We start from the raw sequence: 11,663 nt of genomic DNA, 5'->3' as shown, positions 1-11,663 counted from the left end.
CCTGTCCAGCATTGATCATATAGATCAGTGACCGGCAGAAACTGAGGACTATGTGGCTGTTCTTGAGCAGTCGCACGGTTTTGTCTATGATCAGGCAGATCGCTTTATAAGAGGTTTCCCTATTCATTAAAGGGGTTGTGCCAAGATAGATATTTATCACCTATCCACGGAAGGAGAAAAGGGGTGCTCGAACCCCTCGTTCTAGTGATTGGTGGGGGTCACAGCGGTGGGGCACCCAGCGATCAGACATTTATCCCCTATATTGTGGAGAGGTAAAAAAGGGGTTGCCGCATCTGGAAGCTTAGATGGTCCTGACTGCAGCATAACTTTGGCCTACTAGATGCATGGTTGTCCTGGCAGACTGATACAGGTTTTCTTCAAGAATTGCCCAGTATTTACTGCCATCCATCTTTTTTTCAGTCCTGACCAGTTTTCCAGTCCCTTCCCCCACAGCATGACACTGCCCCCACCACCATGCTTCACTGTGGGAATAGTGTTCTTAAGGTTGGGTTTGAACCACACATAGCTTTCCCCATGATGGCCAAAAAGTAAAATTTTCATTTAATCTGACCAGAGACCCATCTTCCATGTGTTTGGGGAGTCTGCCACATGCTGTTTGATGAAACTCAAAATGTGTTTTGTGATGTTTTTTTGTAATCAATGGCTTTTGTCTGGCCACTTTTTTAAAAAGCCCCACTCTGTGGAGTGTATGGCTATTAATGGTCCTGTGGACAGATACTTCCATCTCCGCTGTGGATCTTTGGAGTTCCTTCAGTGATATCATTCGTGTCTTTGTCAAATCTCTGATTAATGCCCTTCTTTCCCGGTCTGTGAGTTTTGGTCGGCGACCTTTTCTTGTCAGGTTTGTAGTCGTGCCATATTCTTTTTATTTTGTTATAATGGATTAATATGGCTCCATGGGATGTTCAAAGAGAAATGGTAAAGCACTGTCACGGACACAGGTTATGTGGACCTACTAGGCCGCTCCCCCATAGCGGGGAGGCAGCTGACCAGGTCACAGTCTATGCGAAAGTCAAATGGCAGACAGTAACGCTTGGGTACCTGAAATAGTCCGGACGGGGGCTGTGGCTTCAGCACGGATGGAGGCTGGTGCGGCAGGTGGCGCCAGACGTGGCGGGCAGTATCCGATGAAGCAGAAGACACTGGACGTGGCAGACGACACGACTCCAACGCTGGTAGGCACAGGAACTGGAACAATACGGAATACAGGAACGGGTAACAGGGCACGGGTAACAGCTGGAACGGGGAAACACTAAGGGAACATTTGCGAGACAGACCGGGATAGACTAACAATGCTCAGGCAAGGATCAGAAGGCCTGGGGCCTTCTTATAGACCAGGAAATCAGGGCAGTTGATGATGATGACGATTTCCTATTTGCGCGCGCTGGCACTTTAAGGCCGGGCGCGAGCGTGCGCGCGCACCCTACGAGACACAGCCGAACGGAGCGGAAGTGAGCGCTGGCGTCTCCTAGGAGGGAGACTGGGACCAGCGCTCACGGCTCCATGGCTGCAGGCGTCGGAAGGTGAGTGAACCCGACGGCCCGCGGCCATGGACGCTACAAGCACAGCTAAAGGCAAGACAAAATAGACCGTCAGTTGAAAAATGACGGTTCCAATAAACTACACTACATAAGTAGTGCAGTGTATTGTACAGAGTATCAGAAGATCAAGCCTTCAAATCTCCAATTAAGGCCCCATGCACAAGACCGTAGATTCCATCCGTAATTACGGATCCATTCATTTCTATGGCTGACTGTATTTACAGGAAGGTGTAAGGGCCATAGAAAGCTTCAGTAAAAAATAGGACATGTCCTACTTTTTTTTTTTGTTTTTACGAACCGTGCTCCCATACTTTATAATGGGAGCACGGCCTGCAAATGTGGACGACTGTGCTGATAGCAATTATTTCAGAGACTGCAAACTTGCAATACAACTAAAGTCTTTTAACTTCTTTTTCCTATGTTCTGAAAATGAAGGATCAGTGGAACTTAAAAAAAAATAGCTGCTAGATAATCTGGCAACCACCCTCTGCATGTATAGACGTTCACCGCTTTCATGGACTGTTCACGTACTATGCACGTGTCGTACCTGATCGGGCCACTGTGGCAACTAACAAAAAAAAAAGATACTCCTTGTATGAGAAAAGCGTACGAACAGCACCGCAGACTTATTTGTGCTTAAATTTTGTTTCTTTAAGTCCTCATTTACACGAGCGTAATATACGCGCGTGCGACGCGCGTGCTTTGCACGCATGTCGTACGCACCTATATTAGTCAATGGGGCAGTTTAGACGATGCGTGAATTGCGCTCAGCGCGTGTGCGCAGAAAAAAACTCACGACATGTTCTATAATCAAGCGTTTTTCGCGCACTCACGCACCCATTGAAGTCAATGGGTGCGTGAAAACCACGCATGCCGCACGGAAGCACTTCCGTGCGAACTGCGTGATTCGCGCAAGAGCTGTCAAACTCCTGAATGTAAACAGAAAAGCACCACGTGCTTTTCTGTTTACAAACATCCAAACGGAGTGTCAAATTCGAGATGAGCGCACCGAACTTCACCGGGTTCGGCCAAACTCGTTTTGACCGAAACCGGTAAAAAATGTTCGGGTACGCGACGTCAGGAGACAGTCACTGTCCACGGTGCTGAAAGCGTTAAACTGGTTCAGCACCATGGACAGTGACTTCCGCTCCGAAAATCCATGAACCTGTAAAAAAAAAAAAGACGTTCTGACTTACCGATAACTCCGGTCCGACCTCCCGGGATGACAGTTAAGTCCAAGTGACAGCTGCAGCCAATCACAGGGCAAGCACAGGCTGCAGCCAATCACAGGCTGCAGCGGTCTCATGGACTGCGGCGTCATCCTGGGAGGTGGGGCCGGATGACAAGAGAGGGACGCGTCACCAAGGCAACGGCCGGGAGCCCGGACTGGGGGAAGCAGGAAGTTCTTGGTAAGTATGAAAGTCTTTTTTTATTCACAGGTTGGTGTATATTGTGTTCGGCATTCACTGTCGAGGGTGCTGAAAGAGTTACTGCCGATCGGTTAGCTCTTTCAGCACCTTGGACAGTGACGGACGTCGACTAGCCTCATCTCTATGATGGCGGCTGCGCGAAAATCACGCAGCCGCGCATCATACACGGATGACACACGGAGCTGCCAAGTGCCTTTTGCGCGCGGAAAACGCAGCGTTTTTTGCGCGCGCAAAACGCACACGCTCGTGTAAATGAGGCCTAAATATGCGGTTCCAATTTGATAGTGTGATAGCAACATTTTGGACCTGGGATCTTTCTTTATGAATGGAATCTGCGAAGGGTTCCCAAAGGAGAGGTTCTTGCACATTATAAACCCGAAAAAGGACTTGCAGGTTGTCCTTGGTGTACAGCCAAAGTCAGGGGCGTAGCTAAAGGCTCATGGGCCCCGATGCAGAAGTTCTTATTGGGGCCCCCCCCCCCCCGCAAAATCCTCATGGCCGACGGTCCGCAGCTTTCAGCTGAATCGCTAGATCTTCTAAGTGACCCAACAATGCAGCACTAGCGGCCGGGGCATCACTAAGGCTGGGTTCACACACACTATTTACGGACGTAATTCGGGCATTTTAGCATTGAATTACGTCCGAAAATGCCGCTCAAAAGCGTTGGCAAACATCTGCCCATTCATTTGAATGGGTCTTACGATGTTCTGTGCCGACGGTCATTTTTTTTACGCGCCACTGCATCTGGCCTTTCCCATCCTGATAATACCAGCCTGCGGCCACCCCAGTGGCCGACCATTACTACAGATGGTCAAGTACTGGATGGTACCCGGCTCTTCCCAGCACCCCAGGTGGCGGTGGGTACCGGGGTAATAAAGGGGGTTAGTGTTAGCCTCTGCACCAGCTAACACTAAGCCCCGCCTTAGCAATGGATGCTGTCAATCAGCCGGCGGCCATTACTAAGGCGGTAGTAATATAGTTTAAAAAAACCACAAAGACATAGAAAAAATATTTTATTGAACCCTCATTTACCATTTTATTGATATTAAAAAAAAAAAAGCCGTCATCGAAGTAGTCCTGGAATCCAACATAGTCCAACGACCGAACCTGTAAGAAAACACACAAAAAAACTATTAGTAACACATGTGTTAGGCTTAGATACAGGGCCGATGTGTGATACTGTCTGTGGGACCCTGTATCTAAGCCTACCACAAGATAGGCTTAGATACAGGGTCCAGCAGACAGTAATCTTATACAGTATAAGATTACTGTGTGCTGGGGCCCTGTATCTAAACCTACAGTGTGGTAGGCTTATATACAGGGCCCAGCAGACAGGATCACGCATGGGCCATGTATCTAAGCCTACCATGTGATTGGCTTAGATACAGGGCCCAGCAGACAGAATCACACAATCTGTGATCCTGTGTCATGGGCACCCTAAGCCTGCTACATCGTAGGCTTAGGGGTTGTGCAGTCCCTAAACATTGATGGCCTATCCACAGGATAGGCCATCAATAGCTGATGTGTCTCCCGGGACCCGCAAATCAGCTGTTTTGAAGGGGCCGCAGCACTCGTACGAGAGCTGCTTCCCCTTCATTTCACTACTCGCTTACACTGTGAAACGCCGACACCGATTCACAGTGTGACCGGAATGAAGGGGAGCAGCTCTCGTACGAGTGCTGCGGCCCCTTCAAAACAGCTGATTGGCGGGTCCCGGGAGTCGTACCCCGCCAGTCAGGGCTAATCTTACCTTCCTCTTCAGCCGCGGCGGTAGTTCTGTCGTCTCGATGCTGTGCGCGGCGCATAGCGCTGTGACGTCATGCGCTGCGCACAGCGCTTGACGTCAGGACCTCCGCTGCGATCCGGAACCAGGAAGGTAAGTAAAGTCTGTTACTATAATAACGGGCCCGCGGCCCGAGTTACTATAGTAACTTTTTATTGATGTGGTGCGGGGGGCTGTGGGCCCCCCTGGCTTCGGGGCCCGGTCGCAATTGCGACCGCTGCAACCCCTATAGCTACGCCAGTGGCCAAAGTGTTACCTATAGGGGAGGCAGAGGTAGCAGTTGCACCTGGGCTCGGGTGGCAAAAGGGCCCAAAAGCTCCTCTGCTACATAAGAAGACATCAGTGTTATATAAAAGGTGCGATTTACAGAGTTTTGCAATGTGGCACAGAGGCAAGCTATGACTGTATGCAGCTCCTACGACCATATACACTTCCGTTCAAAAGTTTAGCGTCACTTAGAAATGTCCTTATTTTTTAAAGAAAAGCACCGTTTTTTTCAATGAAGATAACATTACATTAATCAGAAATACACTCTATACATTGTTAATGTGCTAAATGACTATTCTAGCTGAAAACGTCTGGTTTTTAATGCAATATCTACATAGGTGTATAGAGGCCCATTTCCAGCAACCATCACTCCAGTGTTCTAATGGTACATTGTGTTTGCTAACTGTGTTAGAAGGCTAATGGATGATTAGAAAACACTTGAAAACCCTTGTGCAATTATGTTAGCACTGCTGTAAACAGTTTTGCTGTTTAGAGGAGCTATAAAACCGACCTTCCTTTGAGCTAGTTGAGAATCTGGAGCATTACATTTGTGGGTTCCATTAAACTCTCAAAATGGCTAGAAAAAGAGAGCTTTCATGTGAAACTCGACAGTCTATTCTTGTTCTTAGAAATGAAGGCTATTCCATGCGAGAAATTGCCAAGAAACTGAAGATTTCCTACAACGGTGTGTACTACTCCCTTCAGAGGACAGCACACACAGACTCTAACCAGAGTAGAAAGAGAAGTGGGAGGCCCCGCTGCACAACTGAGCAACAAGACAAGTACATTAGAGTCTCTAGTTTGAGAAATCGACGCCTCACAGGTCCTCAACTGGCAGCTTCATTAAATAGTACCCGCAAAACGCCAGTGTCAACGTCTACAGTGAAGAGGCGACTTCGGGATGCTGGCCTTCAGGGCAGAGTGGCAAAGAAAAAGCCATATCTGAGACTGTCTAATAAAAGGAAAAGATTAATATGGGCAAATTGGAAAAAAGTGTTATGGACAGACGAATCGAAGTTTGAGGTGTTTGGATCACACAGAAGAACATTTGTGGGACGCAGAACAACTGAAAAGATGCTGGAAGAGTGCCTGATGCCATCTGTCAAGCATGGTGGAGGTAATGTGATGGTATGGGGTTGCTTTGGTGCTGGTAAAGTGGGAGATTTGTACAAGGTAAAAGGGATTTTGAATAAGGAAGGCTATCACTCCATTTTGCAACGCCATGCCATACCCTGTGGACAGCACTTGATTGGAGCCAATTTTATCCTACAACAGGACAATGACCCAAAGACACCTCTAAATTATGCAATAACTATTTAGTGAAGAAGCAGGCAGCTGGTATTCTATCTGTAATGGAGTGGCCAGCGCAGTCACCAGATCTCAACCCCATAGAGCTGTTGTGGGAGCAGCTTGACCGTATGGTACGCAAGAAGCGCCCATCAAGCCAATCCAACTTGTGGGAGGGGCTTCTGGAAGCATGGGGTGAAATTTCTCCCGATTACCTCAGCAAATTAACAGCTAGAATGCCAAAGGTCTGCAATGCTGGAATTGCTGCAAATGGAGCATTCCAAGACCAAAGCAAAGTTTGAAGGAGAAAATTATTATTTGAACTAAAAATCATTATTTCTAACCTTGTCAATGTCTTGACTATATTTTCTAGTCATTTTGCAACTCATTTGATAAATATAACTGAGTTTTCATGGAAAACACAAAATTGTCTGGGTGACCCCAAACTTTTGAACGGTAGTGTATAATAAATACAAAATTGGAAATTCATCAACATATTAAAAAGATCTCTCAAGCAATACAATCCTTTCAATCTCTCACCAGTACATGGGTTTCTTAGGTCAAAAAGTCTACAGGTTATTTCTCAGCTGCAGCAATCCAATATCGGTCCAGGATCTCTGAAGTCTTCTTCCAAACGCCTTCTCTGCTCGTTTTGTGGTCATAATAACAAAGGTTTCAAATAAAGAATCATTCCAAGTAGTGTAAAAAAAAAACAAGACCAAATTATATAGAATTCCTCCTTTATTATTATATGAAGTAGTGGTACAACAAGTGCACATAGAGTAGTGGCACAACAAGTGCACATAAATAGTGGCACAACAAGCACACATAAAGTAGTGGTACAACAAGCGCACATGAGGTAGTGGTACAACATGCTCACATAAAGTAGTGTTACAGCAAGCGCACATAAAGCAGTGCTACAGCAAGCTCACAAAGTAGTGGTATAAGTACACATAAAGTAGTGGTACAACGAGTTCACATAACGTAGTGGTACAAGTGGCCATAAAGTAGTGATATAACATGCTCACATAAAGTAGTGGTACAACAAGCGCACATAAAGTAGTGATACAACACGCGCACATAAAGTAGTGATACAACACGTGTACATAAAGTAGTGTTACAACAAGCGCACAAAGTAGTGATACAACAAGAGCACATAAAGTAGTGGTATAACAAGCTTTCATAAAGTAGTGATACAACACGCGCACACAAAGTAGTGATACAACAAGCGCACGTAAAGTAGTGGTACAACAAGCGCACATAACGTAGTGATACAACAAGCGCACCTAAAGTAGTGGTACAACAAGCGCACATAAAGTAGGGGTACAACAACTATCAAAGGAAGATTCTATAATAAGTCAACGCTTTTGTGCATAGATACTAGGATCTCTGCCTTTACATCTTACATGAAATTAGATAATTCTAATATAAATCTAATAAAGTATTTTCAAGGGCAACGAAACCTTTGTTATATGTAGTACTGCATGAGGGGGCGGTGCATGACACAGGGCTTCAAAGAAACGGAAGAGATTATTCCTGCACTGGGCATAACACCATATCTGTTTTGAGCAGAGTCTGTAGCTTAACAATATAGTGTATAACGGCTACACTTCAGTCTATTCAGGATCATTGTCAAAGAAATCTGGATAGCCGTGTTAACAATAATGAGATTACAGGTGTCTAGAAAGATGTAATATGTAATGAAATGTTTGTTATATGTAAATTTCAGTATAAGGCTATGTCCATATGGGTTGAATTTTCTGGAAAAAAAAATTTGACCCGCAAATCCAATCTAGAATACACAGGGAAATCCACCATAAAATATTGCTCCAAATCGTACTGATTTTGGTGTGGATTTTCTGCTGTGGAAAAGAGGCGAGAACAAAAAAAAATGCTATACTTCACTCCCCTGGCACTCTCGCAGCAACGCGTCTCTGGCCCCCCGCTGTACCTATTTTCAAAGTTTCGTCAGATGTGATTGGCTGCAGCATGTGACAAAACGTCATCACCGGAGGCTAGCTGTTCAGAGGCGGAGGAGAGCATATAGGGTTTTCTTTAAACTTTGGAAACCGTGTTTTTGATGATTTGCGGATCTTGCAGCAAAATCAACAATTGGCATTTGTTGTGGATTTTCACTTCCCCATTGAACTTTCCGCAACTGAATGATATGCTGCGGATGTAAAATCTGCGCCGCAAGTCAATTTCCGCCGTTGAAATTTTCCACAGCGCATGGATGAGATTTGTTAAAATCTCGTACATTTTGCTTTTACTGTATTCTGCTGAAGAATTTCCACACGCAGAATTTCCACATGAATTTTCACAATTCAGACAGCAAATCCACAGCAATTCTATGTGTGAACATAGCCTAAGCACTCATTTATAGGGCCCAAATTGAGCCATATAAACAAGATCATTCAATAAAAATAATGTAATATACAAAAATAGGAAAATGAAAAAAAAAATCTTGACTCCTGTCCCATGCCACTGCTCGTTACTGTCCATAGTGACGTTCCATAGGGAGACATCTGTCAATCAATTGAGAGTGGGCTGAGCTAGTGGAAGGTGGGAGGAGTAAGTGACAGCTCATGAATAATCTCTACCGATGCTGCCCAGGCTCTTTATGTAAGTTCCCCAGAAACGGCTTCACATTAGCAGATAAGTGACAAACCCCTGAAATCAGCATGTCTGTCACTACATTATGCTGCTCTCAGTCAGGGCAGCATATTGGGCATGACAGGTTCCCTTTAAATATGTCAGAATTTTTTTTATTCTCTATTTTTTAGACTCTCGATCAATGACCTCAAATAACTGAAAGAAAAATTATTTGTATTTCCTAGTGAAAGAGCAACTCCAACAATGCTACATGTTCATGTTCCTGTGTGTAGGTACAGTATTCTAAGAATTCTGCTGCTGATCACAAAATCACAAAGTGCAATATTCAGCAGGGGGCGAAAGTGACCAGAGGAGAATGCCCCCTCGAAAGTGGAAAAAAAACAGGAATCTGTGCTCCATCCTAAGGGATGATGGGAGTGACATTCTAAGAAAATACTATAAAAGCTTAACTTGAGAATATTTTGTGTAGATAAAGGGGTTGTCCAGCTGGTATAATCCTTATCTCCAACAATAAGCTGATCAGATGTATCACGACACCCATTAAGTCCTCCAGATTTTTAGTTACGCCTCATGCACACGACCGTGCGCGCCGTCCGAGTCCCGTCATTGATCTGAGGAAAGATAGTACATGACCTATCTTTCCTCGGATCGGAGACTCGGATCATTTTTCACGGACCAATTCACCCGCTAAAGTGAACAGGTCCGTGAAGACTATCGGATGCTACTCGGATGCCATCAAAAACGGCCCGAGTGGCACAACGGTCGTGTGCATATGAGTCATTGGTGCTTTTTAGGAGCATGCCTCCGGCATGGCCAAATAGGCATATAGCCAGGGCAGGCCTGGGGGCCTTTGGTAGGCCCCTGGCTTCCATGGCAACCTGTGGGAAATCGCGTTCGGTGACAGAGGGAGCCCTTTCCTTCTGTCAAACCACTTAAATCCTGTGGTCTCTATTGACCGCAGCACCAAAAGAGCTTTTCTGGCAATCTCTGAGCAATGCCGTAGGAGTGTAAGCATTTTAAAAAGTCACCTCGTTCCCATTGCTCACCCTTGTTTAGTAGATTAAGCTCTAACAGAGAAGTTAGTACAATGATGAAAGTTTTGCTCGAAAGCCAGGAGGGGAAAGTGCCGTATGACGACCACAACAAATTAACTTTTGGACACCAAGTTGTCCTCAGGTATCATTATCCAAAAATAGCTACAATGAATATTGAATGTAAATATCAGTATACAACCGGCCATACGATGTTTGTAAATAGGATAGGTCATCAGTATATAATCAGTGGGGGTCTGACACCCGGACACCGCAGCGATCAGCAGTTCCAGCGATGCCGGAAGCAGAAGGCTCCAGTTATGGAATAGCGGCCAAGCTGCAGCACTGCTCATATTCAAGTGAATAGGAGCAGAGTTGCTGTTCTGCTGTACGGCCGCTATGCAGTGGTTGGAGCTGTCTGCTCCTGGCTCTGAATACTGCATATCCTACATAATAGCAGCTGATCGGTGCAGGGTCCAGGTGTCAGACCAACACCGATCATTTACTGATGACCTATCCTGTGGATAGGTCATCAGTTGTCCGTGCCTGGACATCCCCTTTAAGTTGGGACGCTTCACAATGCCTCTGTATAATCCCCATCTTACAAGACGTAGCATCAGTAAACACATACAGTATCAAAACCATCTTTTCCACAAATCAGTACCCAATTTTTTAGCTCCATTAATAGCCCTCGGGGCTGCCATTACAACTCCTGCTACTGCTGCTGCTATTGTTGGTGACTCAGCATAATATGCTCCTACCGGAGCTGCCGCCGCGATGGCCAAAGTAGGAATATGAGGTAATATAAGTTTAATATTGTGACTGATGCAGATCTTTTTTCCCTCTGTAATCAAATATGTCTCCAGCTTCTTCGTCATGTCATTGCGATCTTCATCATTCGTACTCTTAAAAGATTCCTTAAATTTCTGTTGGAGTTGCGAAATCTTGTTAGCAACCTCATCTCCTGCTTTGAATTTCCACCAGGGCTATAGAGAGAATGAGAGAGAAAGTAATACATGTTGTTTATGCAGTTTATTCTCACACTGTTTTGTCATTGGGACAACAATTTTCCCATCTTGGACATTTATGGCATATCCACAGGATACGCCATAAATGTCCTATAGATGCTGGTCTCTCTGGGAGCCACACCTATCTCTAGAGGGTTCCCCCTAAACCCTGTTCTACCTTGCTCATCTCCGCTGCGTTCCAGCCACTTCCTGGTTAGGGAGTCGGGAGTTACGGAAACATCCCAGCCCGTCGAGCTAGGCTGTTTCCTTAACTCCTATAGAAGTGAATGAGTGTTACTAGAACAGCGTAGCACGGCAAGCTACGCTGTTTCCAGAACCCAGGCAGGGCCGGCCTTAGGGTTGTGCGACCTGTGCAAGTGCACAGGGCTTCACCCTCCAAGCATGTAGGGGGCACCACTGGACTCTGCCTCTACTCTGTGCTCTGCTCTTAGTTAACACACACGGAGTAAATAAGAGCAGAGGAGGAAGCTCAGCCCGCCCTGCAAGAAACCTGTGATCCTGTTCGGAAGGAGAGATGGTAAGTGTCTGTGTGTGTGTGTGTGTGTGTGTGTGTCTATATATGTGTCTGCATCTGTTTATGCCTCTTTGTAAAAGTGTGTGTTCAATATTAAAGTAGAACAGATAAAATGAAGATATCTGTGTTGTCCCCTATAAGCCCTGCT

At 45.6% G+C, this 11,663-nt stretch overlaps 2 protein-coding genes across 3 annotated transcripts in view; one reads left to right on the top strand and one right to left on the bottom strand.

Annotated features, from left to right (window-relative positions):
* Window positions 1-4,013: 4,013 nt before the first annotated feature.
* LOC142750111 (RING finger protein 112-like) overlaps window positions 4,014-11,663 on the bottom strand; it is a 63,722-nt gene continuing 56,072 nt past the window's right edge. For both annotated transcript variants that reach the window (XM_075858924.1, XM_075858925.1), the window contains 2 exons: window positions 6,870-10,959; window positions 4,014-4,099 (listed from right to left, as the gene is read on the bottom strand). In XM_075858924.1, the coding sequence (XP_075715039.1) occupies window positions 10,609-10,959 (351 nt within the window). In that variant the 3' untranslated portion in view covers window positions 4,014-4,099; window positions 6,870-10,608. The remainder of the gene's footprint in view (window positions 4,100-6,869; window positions 10,960-11,663) is intronic.
* The window catches only part of PLAT (plasminogen activator, tissue type), a 336,360-nt gene continuing 334,952 nt past the window's right edge, over window positions 10,256-11,663 (top strand). The window contains exon 1 of the mRNA XM_075858921.1: window positions 10,256-10,259. The gene's annotated coding sequence lies outside the window, so the exon portion shown is untranslated. The remainder of the gene's footprint in view (window positions 10,260-11,663) is intronic.

This window comes from Rhinoderma darwinii, chromosome 3 (genome assembly GCF_050947455.1).
Source record: "Rhinoderma darwinii isolate aRhiDar2 chromosome 3, aRhiDar2.hap1, whole genome shotgun sequence".
NCBI lineage: Eukaryota > Metazoa > Chordata > Amphibia > Anura > Rhinodermatidae > Rhinoderma > Rhinoderma darwinii.
The sequence above is the reverse complement of the archived record's forward strand: the minus strand, read 5'-3'. Positions and strand labels throughout refer to the sequence as shown.